The sequence below is a fragment of the Notechis scutatus genome, chromosome 6 (assembly GCF_049901735.1).
Source record: "Notechis scutatus isolate UNSWTSFEM ecotype Mainland chromosome 6, rNotScu1.2, whole genome shotgun sequence".
NCBI lineage: Eukaryota > Metazoa > Chordata > Lepidosauria > Squamata > Elapidae > Notechis > Notechis scutatus.
The window spans coordinates 51,356,367-51,378,273 of record NC_142014.1 but is presented as its reverse complement, the minus strand read 5'-3'; the positions used below and the strand labels follow the sequence as shown (position 1 = coordinate 51,378,273).

At 36.9% G+C, this 21,907-nt stretch overlaps 2 protein-coding genes across 4 annotated transcripts in view; one reads left to right on the top strand and one right to left on the bottom strand.

Annotated features, from left to right (window-relative positions):
* Positions 1-3,041: 3,041 nt before the first annotated feature.
* On the bottom strand, positions 3,042-21,777 carry RANGAP1 (Ran GTPase activating protein 1). Of its 3 annotated transcripts, none has more exons than XM_026694805.2 (16): positions 21,676-21,777; positions 19,264-19,419; positions 18,584-18,711; positions 18,032-18,091; positions 16,723-16,902; positions 16,140-16,274; positions 14,650-14,808; positions 14,034-14,147; positions 12,671-12,770; positions 11,763-11,847; positions 10,535-10,712; positions 9,296-9,415; positions 8,132-8,234; positions 7,413-7,501; positions 5,698-5,819; positions 3,042-3,833 (listed from the first exon to the last, which is right to left on the bottom strand). In XM_026694805.2, the coding sequence occupies exons 2-16, from the start codon at positions 19,373-19,375 to the stop codon at positions 3,764-3,766; spliced, it is 1,755 nt and encodes a 584-aa protein (XP_026550590.2). In that variant the 5' UTR covers positions 19,376-19,419; positions 21,676-21,777; the 3' UTR covers positions 3,042-3,763. The 3 variants fall into 3 exon arrangements, with proteins under 3 accessions (XP_026550590.2, XP_087824397.1, XP_026550592.2); XM_087968271.1 differs by lacking the exon at positions 21,676-21,777 and adding an exon at positions 21,185-21,672; XM_026694807.2 differs by lacking the exon at positions 21,676-21,777 and adding an exon at positions 21,243-21,371.
* The window catches only part of ZC3H7B (zinc finger CCCH-type containing 7B), a 60,268-nt gene continuing 60,127 nt past the window's right edge, over positions 21,767-21,907 (top strand). Inside the window, exon 1 of the mRNA XM_087968270.1 lies at positions 21,767-21,876. The gene's annotated coding sequence lies outside the window, so the exon portion shown is untranslated. The remainder of the gene's footprint in view (positions 21,877-21,907) is intronic.

Below are 21,907 nucleotides of genomic sequence, written 5' to 3'. Positions count from 1 at the left end.
TGCTCTATAGCGTCGTTTTGAGGGAAGGAGTTGAAACAGTTTATTTCCGGGATGTGAGGGGTCTGTAAATATTTTCACAGCCCTCTTTTTGACTCGTGCAGTATACAGGTCCTCAACTGAAGGCAGGTGGGTAGTAATTGTTTTTTCTGCAGTCCTAATTATCCTCTGAACTCTGCGTCTGTCCTGTTGGGTTGCAGAACTAAACCAGACAGTTAATAGAGGTGCAGATGATAGACTCAATAATTTCTCTGTAGAACTGTATCAGCAGCTCCTTGGGCAGTTTGAGCTTTCTGAGTTGGCGCAGAAAGAACATTCTTTGTTGTGCTTTTTTGATGATGTTTTTGATGTTAGGTGTCCATTTTAGGTCATGTGATATAGTAGAACCTAGAAATTTGAAGGTCTCTACCATTGATACTGTGTTGCCTAGTATTGTAAGAGGTGGTAGTATGGGAGGGTTTCTTCTAAAGTCTACCCACCATTTCTATGGTTTTGAGTGTGTTCAGTTCCAGATTGTTCCGGTTACACCAGGAGGCAAGTTGTACAGCCGACTGTCTGTATGAGGATTCATCTTTGTTTGAAATGGGGGTTGTGGAGATAGGTGGCTGTAGTTTCCTTTCAAACCTGCAGTAAAACACACTCAGGTCATCTGCTAGTTGTTGATTTCCTTCTGCCTGGGAAGGTTTGCTGTAGCCAGTGAGGTTTTTAAGAGTTTTCCACGTTTGCTGGTTCATTTGTTGAGAACTGATTCCTTAACTTTTCAGAGTCGCTTCTTTTTGCTACTCTGATCTCTCGTTAATATGTTTCTGGCCTAATTACATAGCACTCTGTCACCTTTTCTGTAGGCTTCCTTTTTGGAATGATGTAGCTGCTTAAGTTTAGCTGTGAACCAAGGTTTATTGTTACTATATATTTGCAGGTTCCTTGTTGGTACACATAAGTCTTCACAGAAGCTGACATATGATGTTACAGTATATTTATTTATTTATTTATTTATTTATTTGATTTGCCAATTGTTTACAAGATAATAAGTATAAATGTATACATAGTTGTGAATACATGAAATGGTTACATATAAGAAAAATAAAAGAATAAGAGAAACAATAGGACAGGGACGGTAGGCACGTTGGTGCGCTTATGCACGCCCCTATATCTGTGAACTCATCTAGGTCTGCAGAGGTATCTTCAAAAGCATTCCAATCAGTGCAATCAAGGCAAGCCTGGAGCTTCAGCTTTGCCTCATCCGACCAAGTTTTCACTGATTTAATTGTTGGTTTCATGGTTTTGTCTGTAGGCAGGTGCAAGGTGAATCATGCAGTCATCAGAGTGTCCCACAGCTGCTTGTGGTAAAGACCTATAAGTATCTTTTACTGTTGTGTAGCAGTGGTCTAAAGTATTTTTGCCTCTGGTGGGACAATTTACATGCTGGAAATATTTTGGGAGCTCTTTCCTTATATTTATTTGATTGAAATCTCCTAAAATGATGGGAAGGCAATATGGGTGTTTGGCTACAGCCTCCATAATTTGATCAGCTAAAGTTCATAATAGCTTGTTTATACAAGCTTGTGGAGGAACATACACAGCTATTAGGAGAAATGAGAACTCACATGGAGAATAAAATGGCTGGCAATTGATATGTAAAGACTCTAAATTTTCATCACAGAATTTATATATTATAGTTATATCCTGAGACCAGCTGTTGTTGATATATAAACATAATCCTCCACCCTTTGTTTTACCTGGTGTCTCTTCAATTCTGTCTGATCTAAAATGGGTGAGAGATCTAAATATTTAGATCTAAATATCTAAATATGGTATCTGATCTAAATATGGATGGGAGAGGGAAAGAAGCTGTCATATTACTTGAATAGAACAAAGTTTGTTGATTGTAACAATCAGTGAGTAATTTAATGTTTCCATCAAAAGCTAAGTTTATTGTAGATGGGTAATAATAGAAAAATGCCATTGCTGTTTTCTTTTCAATCTATTTGTCTAGCCTAAACCTCTGGAATTATCCTGGTAGACTTCCATTTAAGTATTCAGAATCTCACTTAGCTTTTTCAAGGTTGACTATAGTTGACTAGCTACTGCCATCTAGGTAGGAAACCAAATGTAAACACCAAATGAAAAACAACCATTTTCTCTAACGATAAAAATTACAAATGGAAAGGGAAAAAATTAGAGCATTTTGAAAAATTAGCATTTGCAGTATAGTATATACACCAGTAAACACCATTTATGGAAGTACAATACCTTACTTCCAAATACTCTTATTCAGATAGCCTAGTCAGAACAGGACAACGTGCAAGTTTTCAAGAAATGACCAATAACTGACTAATTTTATTGTTTTCATGGAAATTTGCTTAGAGATTTGTCTTTTAATTTTAATAAGCAAATAAACACCCATTAATCAAGGACAATTTGCAAAATGATCTTCCCTGATCAGGCTTTGAAACAACTCATAAAATAGAAGAACACAAGTGGGGAAATACTATGATTTTGTAATATAAAAAGGAAAAGTCAATGGAGGATAATAGGAGCTTATTAGACTTACAGGGTACAAGAAATCCTTGACTTACTACCACAATTTATCCCAAAGTGAGAAATTTGTTAAGTGAGTTTGCCCCATTTTACCACTTTTGTCACATTTGTTAATTGAATCATTGCAGTTGTTAAATTAGAAAAAAGGATATTAAGTGAACCTGGTTTCCCCGTTGACTCTGTTTATCAGAAGTTTGCAAAACCTGGGACACTGCAAATGTCATACATGTGAGTCATTTGTCAAGCATCTGAATGTAAATTATGTGACCAGGGGGATGCTTCAATGGTCATAAGTGTGAAAAATGTTCATAAGTCACTTTTTGTGCCATTGTCACTTCTAATGGTCACTAAATGAACAGTTGTAAATTGAGGACTACCTGTATTAACTAGCACAACAGAAAAGTAGAGCATTTGATAAAGTATCTCTTCTTCATCTTCACCTTTTTTTCCCCATTTGAAAAGGACCAGGAAGAAAAAGAGCGGGAAATAAAACCCAAGGCCAGTCAAAATTGATTACGTTTATTCTGAACTACTATTTTAATTTATATTTGTAAGGCAGTTATCACTAAAAGTCATTTGCAGGCCACCAGTAATTGTCTTTTTAATGGAAATGCCAATGAGTAACGATGAAGGATTCCACATAAATATTCTTGGTCAAAAAATATATTACATTGCCACAGAATAGCCTGAAACTAAAAAAGCAAGAAGTAATAAAAATAGTAATATTGTTTTATGTCTTGTGATGGCCTATATCTGGAGGAAAACAATCTCCCCACTAGGTTCATAGCATAATGCACTTGCAAGGAAGCTTCAGACCTTTGCTGTTATCTCCGAAGAGTAGTCCAAGAAATATATCTGGAGATCTTAGGTAAGTTCTTAACCTTGAGAACAACGAATGAGAAACAGAAGCCCCAGATTAAAAAAAAGTAATCTGAGACAAAACCAACAGAGAAAAACAAAACAAAAATATTGAAGAAAGGAAAAAGATTCCTGGGAAGGCAGAGTTGATTTTGGAAACAGACAGCTTAATAACAACAAACGGCAACATAAAAAGTACATGGCAAAGTTCCTCTAAGTTTGTAATGGTAGAAATGCAGCCAAGACATCCTATGCCGCAGTGACCAAGTAGGCATATTTTCCCCTGAAGGTTCTGAAGCCTTTGCTCTCCATCTCAACCTGTTCTCCTGATAGTCTTTGGGTGAGAGAGAGCACCATGGCCTGTATGTTACAGCTGGTGGAGAGTCTGTAATAGTGAGTGTCGAGCAAAAGAGCAGGAATCCAAAGCACGGTTAGGCCTATGGAGATAAAATGGAAATGATGAGGGGGGAAAAACTTTTTCTTCAAAATTTCTTAAACTGCATTGAGTCAACAGATACTTAAAGACAGAGTACAAACTGTCATTCTGCCCAAGAAGAATTCTGAAACTTTTCATAGACAATTATCAAATATTTTAAAAAAGAAATATTGAAGATTTATATAACATCAAGGGAAACAGTGTACTTATTTTCTACTTTACAGGAGAAGGCTGCTCTGGACAGGAAAAATGCTGAGAGTTTAAAATGTTGATATGAAGTGCAATATCAAATTTGTGCAGCAAAAGTAAGAATTTATAGCAAAAGAAAATATATCCAATGCATTCATATTTCAAGTAGCATGTATTATACAAGCAGAGACTAATAATACTGTTCGATTAATTTCACATTAGAAATAATCTACATTATAGATTATTAAGGAAAATAAAATTTTCAATATTTTTTCTGCATCAATCAAGAAACCCTCCTCAATATTTCACTGGAAGATTTTTCACTTTTTCTATCTACTTTTGGATTGAAAAGAAAATGTAGGATCATAGAATATATATTCAGCACATAGTGTAAAAGAGAAGCATAGGTAGTCCTTGACTTACAACCATTCATTTCAATGGCACTGAAAAAGTGACTTATGACTGTCATGTGATTAAAATTCAGTTGCTTGGCAACTTGCATGTATTTATGACAGTTGCAATGTACCAGGATCATGTGATCACCCTTTGCAACCTTCTGACAAGCAGTGTTAATGGAGAAGCCAGATTCACTTAACAATCATCTTACTAACTTTTTACAACAGTGATTCACTTAATAACAGTGGTAAGAGAAGTCATAAATTGGGGCAAAAATCACTTAGCAACTGTCTTGCTTAGCAATAGAAATTTTGGACTCAATTGCGGTCATAGATCGAGGACTATCTGTTAACAACTTAATGTAAAAATGCCATATTGTATCCAGTTTTTTTATTTATTGTAGTTAAGGCCAAAGATTGATATGATCTGAAGAAAAATTAGAGAATTTAATTGGCATATAACTGTAATAAAGATTTGATTTGATTAGTATCTTAAATATAGAAGTGTGTTAATTTTAATTAAACAGAACAGTTACTACAGTAGAGTACCCCAAAATTTAACAAATTAGCTATTTCTATACTCTGATTATACAAGCTTATAATTTTGTAGATTTCCTTCCATTGTAAAGGATCTTCCCAGTAAAACATCAAGCAATATTTACTTCTAAAACCCAAAACTGTTTTTATTTATATATATTTTATACTGCTTAATTCTGAAGGCTCCAATAAGTATACTATTAAAGCAATATAGTAATAAACATTAATATCACAATAAATCAATAGCTTCATCTTAAAAAAACAGCACAAAATATGACAAACACTACTCGTAAATGTTCCTCTGGGAAAGCCATCTTTTTACAAGTCTTTGGGAGGCCATGGAAACAGTCTCACTGTGGGGAAGAAGTTATTCCACAGGAGGGGAAGCCCTACATAGTAAAAGCCCTCCCACTTCACCTTTTCATAGGTAGAGCCCCTTAGCAGGCTTTTGTATGTGGTTGGTTTCAGCAGGCAGACTCTAAATGGGAAAAGCGTTCTTGTAGATATAGCCCCCAAGTCTGATCCTAAGTCACAGAGAATTTAACAAATAATAACATTTAGACAATCCTTGGGAACAAGTGCAGCTCCTATAAAAGCACAATTCTTTCTTTGACAGTGTCAATATTGCCCATTACCTTTACTCATCAATAGGTTCAGGAACACTAATTCATGTGAACTGGTAGGAAAGTATTGGATTCCCCCCCCATGTATTGCTAATATTTCCACTGAGATCACAATACTCACTTTGTAACAAAGGCCAAGAGAATAGGGGCAAGGGACTTGGGAAAATAATCCTGCTGGACCATATGGTTCAGTGTCATCAGAGGGCCATAAAGGCTCGGAACAGCCCTGATCTTCTCTTCACTCTGAAAGGTAAAAGGAAAAAGGAAGATTAAAAAGAAAGTTACTATATCTAGAGGGACCAGCAACATTTACACAGCATTGTCCCCCCCACCTCCCACAACCACACAGAATCCATTTTGTTCCATTCTGCAACCATTCCAGCAATCCTTCAGCAACCTTTCTAAACTCAGACACTGAACTGGAATATCCCCATATTCCTTTTATTTTTCTCTTGCCTCCCAGAAAGGTATGGTGTGATGCCATCATATTTATTCCATTTTCATAAAGATTGATAGAAGATAGAATTTTGCATTAAATTATTGCTTGAACATACCAAGAGGTGATCTTTGCCTTTCCAAATATAAATACAAATAGACCTCAACATACAACTATTTTATTTAATGACCGTTCAGTTACAAGGGCACTGAAAAAAAGTGACATATGACCCATCCTTATACTTATGAGTGTTGATTCATTCCCACAGTCACATGATCAAGCTTTGGGTACTTTTTAATTTTTTTAAAATCTTTTAATATAAATAGAAGGAGCAACATATTGAATATCCATATAAACAGTGTGTTGTCTGTTTACAATTCTTTTGAGTAATACTCATCAAAGTAATAATAATATTCTCCAGTAGTAATCTCGTAATAACAGTGCTTTTCCCTCATAATATTAATACATATTATTAATACTAATCAAAATTAATAAGTTACAACAATCAACCCTAATAATGAAAGTAATTTATTTCTCTTGTGATTTTACAAATTCTAACTTCTGTTTCTCTTATGTAACCATCGATAGAACAGATCCCATATCTCAAAATACTCTGTGTTAATTTCAAGTGTTAGTTTATTCATTTCTGCACATTCTAAGATTTTTGTTATTATCTTTTGTTCTGTAGGGTTCCCCTCGCATTTCCAATGTTGTGCAAACACGATTCTGGCCACTGTTAACACATGTTCTATTAAATATACATTCCTTTTACTGTATTTTTCTGGTATTATGACAAACAGAAATATTACCGATTTTAAATCTATATGTTCCTTTATCATTTTTTCTATCCAGGTATGTATTTTAGTCCATTTTTTTTGTTTTCAGGCATGTCCACATATGGTAGTATGAGCCCAGGATGTGGTTGCACTTCCAGCACTTGGCAGACATATTCTTAAACATTCTAGCTAATCTTGCTGGAGGAAAGTGCCAACTATAAAACATTTTGTATAGGTTTCCTTTATATGCAGTGGATATGGTCAATTTATAATTTGTATCCCACAACTTTTGCCATTTGTCCAATTCTATAGAATACCCAAATTTTTTAGCCCATGCTATCATGGTTTCTTTTACTTGCTCCTCTTCCATTCTAACAGTCAATAGATAATTATAGAATCTTTTAATTAATTTATCCTCCGGTCCCATTAAAACCTTTGGGTACTTTTCAACTGGCATGTATTTACAATGGTCGCATGAAGTTCCAAGATCCCTTCCAACTCTATCATTCTGTAATTTATTACATGTGCCATCATACCTGGTATTCACCTACTGAGCGTTTTGGAATAGAAAATATACAATCAAACCTGATAGCTATCAAAAATCACCTGCCTCTGTCTACTTACCTTTAGCAATCCCATGTGAATCAAAAGACTTGTTATGAAAGCATCAGAATTGAAGTTGGCTGATGAAAAAGCTTCTCTCATCAAAGCATCTAAAAAAATCCAACTGTATTAGAAACATGGAAACCCCAATCCTTAGGGAAATATTATTTGATTTTGATCTACCTATGTCCTGTAGTCTAAGGAAAGACAACACATTTAGCATCATAGTCTTAGCTAACAATTTCAAATATTTAAAAATAAACCTAAAGGAAAAAATAACTCCCATTACTATGCACATTATTTCAGGATCCAGGAGCATGAATTAAGTTCCTATAGTGAAAGGCAGCATTTTTTAAACAGAAATAAGAAAAACTAACTTTAAATTGACCTCTTTTGTAAAATAGTACATAAAAAGGAACATTCAAAAACTAATGTCTGGCCCAATCTCTATACATTTGATCTCCTGAGCTACAGGATAGTAGAAATTGTCAAAAAAGAGAGGTTATTAAGAATTTGATGGCAACTCTATCTAATAGATTTTACAGACATGGATCTGCTTATATCAGGGCTGTCAAACTCCCAGCCAGCAGGCCAGATGCATCATGCACTGGCCATGCCCACACCCAGTTTAGTGAAGGGGGGGAAAGTCCTGATATCTCACATGAGGCCACCATGACATCATGAGTTTGACACTCCCTCATCAACATTGTACTGATTAAAACCTTTAAAAAAGGACATACCTGTTGTTTCACACACTGCTGTTTTTACTACTGTCTCATCTTTGAAGACAGAAGAGATCTTAAGGAAAACAGTAACAACTTTCTCTGTGTCAGATGTGTCTGTCTAAAAGAAATATAATATCAAAATTAAACTTGCTACAATAGTTTATCACTAGAAAGAGAACAGGTGGCCTGTGCTATTACTTATGGCATCTCAACCTCATAAAAACTGTTCTGCAATAGAACTAGGTCAGTGATGGTTAACCTTTTTGGTGCAGAGTGCCCAAAGCACACGTGAATGCATGTGCGCATGCCCCAAAATGCAGTGCGAGCTACCCCCGTGCATGTCCCCCCCCCCGGTCCCATTTTGGCTTCCAGGTTGGTGCAGGCTGCTTTTCAGGCCCAAAATAGGGCACGGGGGGGACCTCGTGATCTCTGCAGTTTCTTCCCCCAGTGCGCCCTAGTTTTCTCCTCCATTTCTGCCATGGAGAGGCACCTGCAGAGATTGGGGAAGGCCCGGGCGGCAGAAATGCAGGAGAAAGCTAGGGCATGCTAGGGGGAGAAAGCTAGGGTGTGCTGAGGGGAAAACTGCAGAGACTGGGGAAGGCCCTGTCCCCACTCATGCACGGCAGTGACCTGAAGACCAGCTGGCTGGCGGGAGGCACGCACAAATGTGTGGTGGAGCTGGGCTGGGGCGACGGCTGGCGTGCCCGCAGAGAGGGTTCTGCGAGCCACTTGTGGCACGCGTGCCATACGTTCACCATCACAGATCTAGGCAATTATTATGATTGCAGTACTTTGACTTGATTCTAAAGCAGTGTTTAAGTAGGCAGAGACCTATAAACAGAACATTGGCACACAATTCCATAGAATAACTGCATGTTTTTCCAAATTCCCAGGGCACGCCTTGATGACCTTTCTGGAGTCAGATCTAAAGTGCTGCATAGCCCTGCCATTTCTTATTTCTCCAAAGAAATAACAATTTTAACTAATTTAAATAGCTTGCAAAGCTGCTATGTGATATTGGGTTTAATACACATTAGAATTCTAATATTTGGTAAGTTTCCAAGTAAAGCAATGTGTAAAGTAGAAGAGAGGAGACACCAGTCAATAAGAACAGAACTACTGAGCAACTAGGCATGGTGCCCAGAAAAGTGTGTTTTGTAAAATATTAGCAATGTTTACCTGTTGCATTATCAAAGTCGAACACTTGGGGCCAAGTCGCAACAATTTCTCTGGCGATGGGAAAGCTAGAAAGGTGCCAACATCAACAGGAGGAAGAGGAGAGGATAATGGTGTAGAATCCTGGAAGAAATCCTGAAAATTAATCTTTTTCCAGAAAATACAGAAACAATAGAAGCTGTGTAGCAGATGAGAAATGATGGAATGGGTAATGCAGTAATGTGGATTCATTTAGGCAGAAGTAGTATAGCTTGTTCCAAGTTTATTGGGAGATAAATATCCTTTAAGATCTTGTTGTCACCACTCCAAGATGATAAGAATTTTAATCTTGTGGTCTGATTTTTATACTGATATTGTCATCTCTTTTATTTCTGCTAGTATAATATATTAGATGAGAAATATAATCTTTTGCTCATTCACTAGTTTTATTTAACAATAACTTTGTAGAGCAAATGATATGACCAGCTGCCTGTTTTCTCTGCTTTATTACAGAAAAGTTGTTCAGCTAGTCACTTTCCTTTAGATTTTGATATAATTATGTTTCCTTTTCCTGTTTTTATTCTGTTGAATTGTCAGTTGCTACTTTTTCTCTTCTTGTCCCCCATCTCTAAATTCTGTTTGCTTTTTGTCTGTACTCCTAAAACAGTAATAGGTTATTTCTATTACTTAAAATATGCAGGCAGTTTTAAAACAAAACAGCCAGCTTGGCCTGGATATGAATTCAGGAATACACTCCAGGAACATTTGCAGGAATCTAGTATATATGGCTACATTTACCAGGAAATTTAAATGTACATCATATTAATTTTACATACTTACAAAACACTGTAGCCAAGTGTCTTAACAGGAAAAAACATGAAATGTAATCAAGTGAATAAATAATTTGTAAATTTTATTTTTGTCTACAGTATTTTGGAAACAATAATTTGGAAGTGTACATTTTAAAATGTTAAGTTTCAAGGGGAAAAGCAGCAAAGCAATATTAAACAGGAGTAGGTGTATGCATTTGTTTTCATTAGGCAGGTACACTTAATTCCTTAAGGATAATTATTTGAAAAAGTCAGCAGCTATAAAACTAATAAATTTGTCCAGCAATGTATTACTTTAGTTTGTTAAATAATTTTATATAAGCAAAAACGGACAATAAATAGCTACAACAGCTTTCCAACTGATACCACCAGGCATATCAACTGCAGCAGTTGTTGTTCTTGTTTAAAAGAGGAAAGGTATGCTTATACCTACATGTTCCTCTAAGATTTTTTTAGGTGTAAGGGGTTCTTGTTCTTCTTGCCCCCTCTCCTGCACCTGAAGTGGCTCTTCTTCCTCTTCCTCCTCCTCCTCCTCTTCTTCTTCCTCCTCTTCCTCCTCTTCCTCCTCCTCCTCCTCCTCCTCCTCTTCGTCATCATCTCCATCATCATCACTAAATGAATACAAGAATATAATTATACATACTATTGGGAGACATATGCAGATATTTATTTCTAGTCAGCTTGTATTCACCATTATAAAATTGTAAACACATACGAATAAAAAAATTGGATATCCAAAACACAGTAAGTAACCATATTGTCCACAAGGTCACATCCATATTCATAACAAGATATGATATTAAATCTAACCCAACTCCTCCTAGTGTGGGTAATAGAAATACTAAGTCTTAGCTGCAAAAATCTAGCTGATCCTAGTTAGGAGCAATGAATTTGAATTTTCTGCATTTGTTGCCACCTAGTCCTCCAGATTTTTGCAACACAAAATCTAGTAGACCTAGTTCAAGAATAACAATAATTTATAGAAATAAATGGAAGAATCAAAGATAATAAATGCAACTTGTCAAATATCAAATCTTTGAAAAAAAGACAAGATTTTGACTGTTCCAATTCAAGAATTTGGCAGGGAGGGAGGGAGGGGGAGGTGAAACACAACAGTGTTTTTTTTTTTAATTTCCAAAGCTCAAATTTTCTTAGTGCAAATTGGGAAGAATTGTGGCAGCAGTTGGAACAAAATGGTTTCCAACAGCCCTGGATCATAGCTCAGACTGCCTGCACCTTGAAGGCTGGAGAAAAGGCAGAAGAACAATTACAACAACGTGCATATGTATTTCTCCACTTCTGCCAAAGCCACAGTACAAATTACATATTACACAACAGTATGCACAGTATACTTTCATTTTTGCTACTGAGGATTTGCTGAAAGGCTCTTAAATGAGTCTTGCAGCCATGAATATCCATTATATTAAACAAATCATTTCAAGACTGTGTATATAATACATATATCTAAGAACCAAACATCCAGGGCAATTAAAAATACTATTTTCTGGCTTAATAATGAGTTCTGCAGTGAAATTTATCAAATTAACAAAGTGTTAGTGTACATTGAACTTAATTGATGCTGAATAAGTACCTATTTCACACATTAAAAATAATTTAGAAATTGAAATAGCCAATTATTGGAGGCTCCATTAATATCTTACCTCAGGGAGCCTAGGACCTCTCCCATATTGAAGCCTTCAAGGATATCCTGGAGCTGTTCACAGCCTTCTTCTCCAAAGCAATTGCCTATGACAAGGATAAAAGCATATATAAGGAGAAGTATATATTTTTAAAGGATAGTTTGAAAAGCTCTATGTGCCTATGTGGAGAACTGGATAAAACCACCAGCTTTAATATCATATCTGAATAAAAAAAATGCTATACTGCAATTAAAGATGATCACTGTAAAGTCTTTGAAATCAATTGACTCAGATAGGATGGGCAATTTGTGGCCTACTCGTCCTTGCGATCTTTCGATCTCCAGAGTCTATGCTGCCAAGATGGCATATGTATGGTTTCCTACCAATACTCAGATTAAAAACCAAAAGATGTGAAAGTTTTCTGGTGTCTTTAACACACCTACAAAGGTTTTTAAAACTCAAGGCCTCTGACCCTTAACACCCATAGGAATCTATTCATCATGATGTTTGGCTGCAGAAAAGAAACTTATTCTGGGCTATGCTTGGGTTTGCACAAACACTGTAAGTGCCCACAAAATATAGGTATCAAATTAAAACTGTTGCCTATCCAGCTTCTGAGAAAGTCAGTAAATTTACCTAGCAATAAGATTTGCATAATCTTAAAAACTACAGTGAATCCTGTGGTCCATTATTACTGAGATTGCAGATTTGAGGAAACTAGAAGACCAGGCATCATCCAATGTCAATTGGTAAAAGGAAGATAGGGAATAGATAATGAACTGAAAATCTGTGGAAAGCTAATTGAAAGGGAATGAACTTGAGAAAGAGAAGGGAATTTAGACTAATGTACACATTAACTCAACAGTTTGGTTGCAGATTTTAGGAACGATAAACAGCATTATCAATCATAGCACAATCACATACAGTACCATTGAGATCTAACTTCTCCAGCTCTGATTTGTCCTCAGTAGCCCCAGCAATTATAAGGGCAGCATCTATCTTGATCTCACAGAAGGCTAAGTTGAGTTCCTAGAAAGCAGAAAGTAAAGTTCATAAGAATACTTGGGTTAGGAAGAATACACGAAATATTTTTAAGTGGGCTCATGGCATCTATAATTCATATCATCCAGAGTCCTAAAGAACAATTCAGAAACAATAGGGGCAGTGACAAGGTGCCTGGATTACAAATAATTATTTCTGAAGATTGCAGTTAATGCTTAATTGACAGCTTGGGTTGATTTCATTTTTGATTCACTGCTTTTTAAGTTCATGGATGAATAGATTACGTTCCTGGATGATATGTGACACATAAACCGTGGCTGCCGGGAACCCCATTCTTCTCACTAGCTATCAGGAAATGTATTTTTTTCCTGTTGTTTTTATGACAGAAAATTAAACAATCTGTGGTTCACAATGCTTACTGTGAATTGCTGAGGCTCTGATATATGCATATAAATATGCTACCCTAGCCCGGCAAATTATTCAACTTTAGGATTTAAGAAGTTACCCATCCACATTTTAGAATAATATGTGGGCCTTCATTCCAATTTAATATAAACAAATTTTACATTTATCTTAAACCAAATATACACAACTCTCTAACTTCATCATGTAGCTTGACAAAACTGAAATGTTCTTGGTGTTTTTAATTTGACTTTCAACTCATGACTATCTTTAGCTGTAAGGTGGATGGTAACATAATTTTAAGATTTAGAAAACCAGTGTTCTCCAAGTAGTTTCTTAAAATACAAATCTGTATGTATTTCATATTTATATGATCTCTAATACCAAAACTTTTACTTACAGAAGCAGAAGTTATGCTCTGGTCCTGCCCTAGCCAAACAAATTTAGGAAATTAACTGGTTCCACTGCAATAGTCTGGGCTACAGCTTCAGAGAAGGATTATTCTTTATTTTTCTTCACTGTCTGCTGAGCACAACTAAAGATCCTCAATAAATCCTCATATTATTTTTTTTCTTTTAACGACCCCGTAATCCCTTGAGGGGTGGAGTCGGGACAACTGAATGGAGCTGAGTGTTTACTGGCCAGATGCCCTTCCTGTCACCAATGCAGAGATTTTGCCGCAGATATATTCTCATTATGCCCAGAGAGAGAAATATCTGCCTCTACCGATGATTGAACTCACAGCCTCCTGATTGTGAGGCAAGAACTCCACCTCTAGGCCACCACACCACTTACCCAATAAGCATATTCATGTCAGCCATAATTTAGTTTGTCTCATCGCATACATAGCAATATACAAAATAGGATTAAAGTATGGCTGGCCAATACCTTTAGTTTATGAAGGCCTTCACTAACAGCTTCAGCAATAGCAATAGCGCCTTCTGAACGCACCAGGCAATCCCCAAAGTTGATTGTTTCCACTTGACGGAGTTTCTTAAGGGCCTGAATAAAATAAAGAAAACAATGCAGACTGTTCAACCTTGACAGAAGTGCTTCCTTTTAAAAATATAAGAGCTGTATTGAATCAGACCTGTTGCATCCAGCATTTCAGAGAAGCTCATAAACAATTCCCAAGTGCATGTGAGATTACTCATCTAGGTTCTGCCAGAAATTTAGAGGCACACTGCTATTATAGATAAAATGGTACCCTTACTCTTCATGAATTTCTCTAATCCCATTTTGAATTCTTCCCAGGGATGTCAATGTTGTATTTTACATTAGCAAATTCCCAACCTCTTACCACCCCACCAATTGCTATCTCACATGCATTGACATATAAGCAAACTTAATGTACACTGGCAAAAATTCAGATTGTTTTCTCTTCTCTAAATAATTAATCCATTTTACTTCACAACTGCTGTTCTAGATTTGAATCCAAATCACTATTAATGTGGAAATCAGTATTAATATAAAATGTAAGACAAAATTATTGAAAAGTGCTTACTTCTGCCATAGCCACAGCTCCCTTCTCAGTGAAAGTGTTATCATTCAAATTAATCACTCTCAGCAAGGGATTGACAGCAAAGGCCTCAGCTAAGGCTGTAATTCCTGGATGATTAATTCCATTCTGCGGCATATGAACGTCTTCCAAAGTCCCAATAACCTGAGGATCAAGATAGCACAGAAAGCCATTGTTCAAACAGAAGTAAAATCATTTTTTCCTAATAATTTAAACTCTTCATACACAAGAAGGCAAATATCACTTATTTTAATCTAAAATAGCAGAGTGTAGAAGCTATTTCAAGCCCTAGAGTTTGTTACTACTACCACGTAGAGATTCACCAAATGGAGTGCAATGCATGGTATTTTTAATAAAATTATTTTCAAAAACATTAAGTACAACACTTAGCTTCTTTTTCTCATGTACCTTGTATAACGTTACTTACAACAAAAATGATAGGTTAGACATCTTTGTATACTCAGCCCTACTTCTTAAATACACTCAGATTTATCAATTGAGGACCCTATTTACCAAAAGTGATTTTAAAATGTTTCAAGGACCCTTTTGTTGTAAAGCTCAATTTGTCAATCTATCTCAGAAGTTCATGTGCCCATAAAATAAGAATCTAAAACAGTCTAAAGACCATATGTCCCAACAAAATGTATTAAGACAACATTTACTAGGGTCACTTTTATCTTTCTACCGGTATTACATTTCCCCTACAATTGCTTGAATACAACTGCTAGTAGGTTACAATGGCAGTTGGGATCAGAATTTCTGCTGATTAGCAATGAAGTTGTAAAGTGTGACATCACATGACATTGCTTAGCTACAGCAATTTGGACAATCAGAGTTGCCAACATGACCTCAGAACTATGGGTCATTAAATGAGGACCTCACATGATCACAACTTTGAATTTCCTGCCATTTTTCCCAATGACTTTGCTTATGAGAAGTTGGCAGGAAACATAAAAATTGCAATCAGGTGACTATGGAGATGCTGCAATGGCCAGAACACTAGGATTGATCATATGTACCATTTGTTAAATGCTGTCATAATCTTTGAATAGTTGCTGAACAAATGGTTGGAACCAAGGGACTATCGGTAAGTTGAAATATGACACAGAACAATGGGTTTCTATTTATGTAGGGCAGCTGGGCCAAACTTGTTGCACTACAATGATCAATCTATACTGCAATGATGGTACTGTTTTATTAATATGATGTCTCAATTTGTTGAATCCTTCAAACACATTCAGGAAGTGGCTGTTTCTCTGAAGAAATTGACTACTATTACAAAAGCCATCAGCAGCAGCCATCAGTAGCACCAACAGCCATCAGCTAGTAAGAACACAATGTACAACAAATCAGAACTGGATAAAAAGAATATTCATGTTTTTATAACACATCTGACCAAAGCTCAGATTTTCCCTTCCTATTTGCCAATTACATGTAACTGTTTAATGGGATACAACTCTAATTCTTATACTCACTGTGAATGCCTCAGCTAGAGCAGTTGCACCATCATTTTCCAGACGGTTCCTGCCAGCCATAAATACTTTCAGAGCCAACGGCTTGCCTTGAGCAGTTGATTTCCTGTGACATTCTTTCAGAGCTCCTGCTAAGATCTTAAGAAAAAACAATGTTTGCTAAGGTGTCAATTCACTATGCCTACATGGAACAAATTATTTAAATTGCAGTTTTATATACATGATAATGGACACTCTGCTAGTAACTTTGTGCATTAGTAACATTTCCAATTGTAACATAAAAAAGAGTAATTTTGGTCATGAAATTGGCATGAATGCATGTACTCAACTTAGATTTCTCTGTGGGATACAGGGTGGCAGATTCTTTATCTCTTAACTAGAGTTCCTTTAGAACATTCTAGGGCAGACCAAGAATAAGCCACTATATTTTTCATTAGAGTAAATGATGTTGACTTCTCCATCAATTTGGGAGGCTTCCTAAGGCAACAATCTATAGCAATACATCATGTGTGTAGAAACAAATCACAAGGGAAGCTGGAAATCATTCCAGTCTCTACTTCAGAAAGATCCAGGAAATGTTTTTTACCTTGCCACCACCGATACCCATGCCACAGTTGTTTAGCTTGAGTTCCTGCAGAGTAAAACAGGTAGGGCTCTTCAACAATGCCTCAAATCCACTGACTCCATCTGGTCCAAAGGCATTATCACTCAGATCCAACTCCACAAGTTGGCAGCCAGCAGAAATGAGGGCTTCTCCAAGAGAAATCTGACAAATGATAAAAGGTAGAACAAAATCCTCCTTTTACAGAAGAAAAATATTTTGCTCAAAGCCAATACTATTTTTTTTTTTTTTTGCTTCATGATGTATCGTTTCAATTTATGAAAAGTGGAACATACTTTGTACAGTATCCCTAAACTTTTCACATAAGACTCATAAACTCATATATAGTATGTGATAAAGAGAAAAAAAACTGCTAGTAAATTATCTTAGGTATTTTTATACAGGTATAAGCTCCAAATGAACTTTCATTTGAGTAAGCATTCCTAAAAATAGACTGGATTTGTGAATGACTTCACTTATCAGCAGCTGAGCTGAAGGCAAAATTTAAAAAATATGGAATAACAAATCACAACTTACTATAATGCTGTAAGTTCAGCCTTTCTCTCACACACATCCATGACAACCTACTTCAGTTTTAATTTAAAACATATATTCACTTATTTTCTTAACTTAGTGAAAGAAGGCAATTCCTTCAGTCTATAACAATGTTTCTTAAAAGTATGACCCGTGACACTGCCTTGAACTGAATTAGACTGTTATTTGTTTACCTTAGCATGACCTACTCTGATTAGCAGCAGTGTCAGCCAATGATCTTCTTTGCCTTTCTACTGAGAAATGTCTTAACTGGAAATAACAATAAAGAACTGAACCTGAGATTTTTTCACAGGTTCTTATATACTACCAGGGTCCCCACCACGGCCGACCGTCCGACAAGTCCTACCGCCCCCCCCCCCCTCCCCGGGGGCCCCCCCCGCGAAAGCCACCGCACTTTCACAAAGATGAGGGAGCGCTCGGTGAGCCCGGGAAAGCCACAACTCAGAGCGCTGCGCCGCACACCAAAACGCGCCCAGGATGCCGGGATGGGCCCGGGGCGCCCAGCGACCGGGTACCGGGTCCCAAAAAAAAAGGTGGGATCACTGTACTACTGTATATTACTGATTTGTCATTAGTCTCCAAATGTTCTTTTGATTGGTCCTTGCTTCCATCTAAAGCTCTGTAAAAAAAATCAGCATACTGCTGTCATTTTGATCACTAACCTCAGATGATACTCCCACACTGTAACATTAGAAAAATCTCATGTTAATAATAGTTAACAGTTACATATTTCACGTACCAAAGCAGGGGGAATCTCAGATCTCAGTCTCCCAGTGAACATATCACTCCAATGACACCTCTAGAATAATATATTATAAACATTGGTAAAAATCATAGAAGATACATAATAGTTTATTTCTCTATGATGTCCTTAGTGAACAATATGCATAATTGCAAAAATTACTGTATGTGAATAATAACCGTTCCATAATAACATAATAACCAAGCTCCAAAGAGTGCATTTATTTATTTACCCTGTTTGCTCAAATATGAAATACCAATTTACTTTATTTTATCAAGAGTTGAAGCTAATTTCAGAGAAGGATTGAACACTAATCCTCCAAAACATAATATTTCTACGACATAAAGTAGCGGGTATGAGAGAGAGATATATGACAAAGTATGCAAGGTTGAGAGTTAATGTTATTCAGAATGTGAAAATAATTAAGATCCTATAAAATGTTTCTTATGCTTGTCATCCGAAATATTCTTCAAACACATCGTCAAAATTATAATAAATTTAAAGTACAATTCCATCGTTATACAGAATAATCAGACATCAAAATCTCACCTTTAGCTGAGATTTCTTCTCCAGTGCCTTGGCAATGACTTTTGCTGCTTCAACTCCCACAGTATTTCCTTCCAAACGCAGGGCTTCTAGCCCATCAAACTCTTCAATCTCTTTGATCACATCTTCAGCTGCAGAGACAGGCAGAATATTTCTGAACTCTAACCCAAACTACATTTATCCTCATTATAATTCCATCTCAAGTCCTATTGCCTCTCCACCAATCATGCTTTCCTTTCTTTTTAAAATTTTGCACTCTTTACCAAGATGACTTAAAGCAAAATAACAGATTCCTGATTGCTGTTTCACATTATTCATATAGTTATCCACCATCAGATCTGTAATCAATCTCTAGAAGTCATGTTGTAGACAGTTAGGCAGCAGCCCACTACTAGGCCGTGGCCTATTTCAAACTGAGCCGCATGAAAGGTGGGCTGGCACACACAGGTGTGCAGCTCAACTCATCCAAGCAGCGAGCCAACACATATGTGCTCGCAAGGCCCAGTTCTCCTCTCCCCTGTCAGCTGGGTCTAGCCACAAAGTTTGGGGACCACCGATTTAGGATTCAGCCTATTTGGGGGTATTATAATATATGCTTTTATTTTATATAAATGAGCTCTGCAAAAATAATACATCTACTCAATGAAACACTCATAATCAACAGCAACAGCATATCCTCTTACCATCTTCTGCAGTATTGAGTTTCAGACTTTTGCCTTTAAAGCTCAGCAGCCCTCCACCCACTTGGGTTTTAGCAAGTGATTCTGCAAGCTTAGTTATATCTTCTGATGCCATTTTTTAACTGTGCCAACTGTTGCCAATATCAGATGGGAAAGATGCTGGAAAAGAGAAGAGAAATAACTAAGTATGTGAGAGATAAAAATTAGCCTCTTTGACTCCCTCTCCTGTTCTCTTCTTTTGGTACAGAAAGAATAACAAGAGGAAACTACAGATTGTTATTGTATTGGCTCTATGGCTTCATAGTTATTGAATTTTTTGCTACCTCAGAAAAAGAAAGTGAAGAGCAACTGTTCTTGTAGTAATCTATAAAACTGTCAAGTGTACTAGACTAATAATTTCTAATTACCTTGCATGATAATATGCCACTGAACTAGGCTGAAAGCTTGCTGTGAAGACAGCAATGTTTGCTCTATTCTGACAAAACCAGCTAGGCCATTTCACCCAAATATTACTCAGCTTATCATAACATGTTACCTAGCATCATTTTATAGCAAATGCTACCATCCTGCTTCTGCATAAATTAGAATTAACACATTTCAAGCAAGGATGGATAGTGCAGGGCAGAGGATGCACTAAGGCAAGGAAGGCTTCAAACAGATTAGTTGGATAGCCAAAGTCATCATCCAGAAAAGTCCAGATCCACCTTTCTTAAAAAAGTAAATTCTGCTTTCATTTCATAAAAAGTAATTCTTTCTTATTTCTAGTTTCTATCCATCCTATTTTATATACAAACCTGAGCAACAAATGATTCATGAGAATAAAAAGTAAATTTAACTGTCAATAGATTTCCTTCTTTTTTTTCAATAAAAAAAGCATTTCCTAGCCATATATTCTAATTCCCAACTGTTCTGTTCCAGCCACAGGTGAACCTCCAAAGAACTGAACATAGCACTGACAGAGCTACATTACAACCATTTGTTTAGTAACAGTTTGTACCACACTGAAAAGGTGATTTATGAGTGTTTTTCACACTTATGACAGTTGCAGCATCCCCATGGTTACATGATTAAAATTTAGATGTTTGGTGATTGATTCATTTATGATGGTTGCAGTGTCCTGGGATCATATGATCCCCCTTTGTGACCTTTTGACAAGCACAATCAATTGGGAAGCCAGATTCACTTAACAACTGTGTTAGTAACTTAACAACTGCAGTGATTCACTGAACAACTGTGGCAAGAAAGTTGTAAAATGGGGCAAAACTCACTTAATATATCATTTAGCAACAGAAATTTTGGCCTAAATTGCGGTCATTAAGTCCAGGATTACCTGTATTTTATAACACTGCCTTATTTGCCATTACATAAATATAAAAGAGTGACTGAATAGTAACAAAGGAACAAACCACAGACATTGCAATACTTTTGTTATTAGATTTTATCCCTTTATTTTTTATAAGTAATTCAATGCAGCAAACATATCTAATACTTCTTTCTGTTCTTATTTTCTCCACAACAACTAGTTATACTACTAAGGACCTTAATTTTCCTATTATTTTGGGAAAAAAATATAAGTTATTTTCTATTTCTATATTTTCCTTACTAATGTCATCTGTATCTTCTGACCAACACAAATCTTTTGGATTGTAGTAACCTGGCAGTATTAATCTGTATTTTAGAAAGTTTCCTTTTTTGATGTTTTGCCATCAGTTCTTTTCCACTTCTGGAACAAAATATTTTTTTAGAGGTCAGCTAAAGAATGCCATCTTTTTTTAGAAAAAACCCAAAAGGGGCTAAATAGAGAACTCTTGGTTGCTCTATCCTTATTATTCTTCAACGTGACAGAACTCCTTATGCATTTCATACAGGTACACGTTATAATTTTGCTAATTAATCGCAAACCAGCTCAATGTTTTCCCCTCACCCTTCTATAAGCAAAATCCAACAACGTAAACACAATAGCGACGGAGATGAAAACGCACTCGGTTACCGAACTCCTCCTCCTGAAAGCCCCAGTTCAGACGTGCGCGCAGAATTTACATAACCCAATCTAATCTGGCCTCACTCGTAAAGAGCAACGAGGGCATGACGTCACACAGGGGCGAGAACAAGCAGGTTTTGGCAGGAAAACCTCTCGGTATGAAGGAGGTTTTGACCGGCAGTCACGTCCAATTGCCCGATAGTGCTTTTCGTTCGCAACCCCATTCACCAGCAACACGTCTACACGTGTGCATACCCCTAACATGTGCAGCCCAGGAAGCAAGACAGTAGCGCCTTCCTCCTCCCACAAAATACGGCTCCTTCCGTGTCCCGGCAGGCGTAGTCAGAACCGCTGAGGAGGAGCGAACCTTCCCTCAATTTACTAACGACCTCGAATAAATCAGGCTAATCAACTGTCCGCCCTGCGGCGCCTACCTGGCGCGTCGGTTCTCCCTGTCACGTTGAAGCCACTCCGGCCACCGCAGCCACCCAAGATGATGGCGTTGAGGGAGGCGGAGGATTTGAAAGCCGGCAGTTTTGTTTCCCGGGTTGTGATTCGCTCCGTGGCCGCTTGCGTTTGCTCGGGGCGGCTTTCTTGGCCTCTTTACGCTCCTCCTTCCTTGCAACGACTCTGAGGTAATTGTAGTGAAAGGGCGGTGATGGTGAA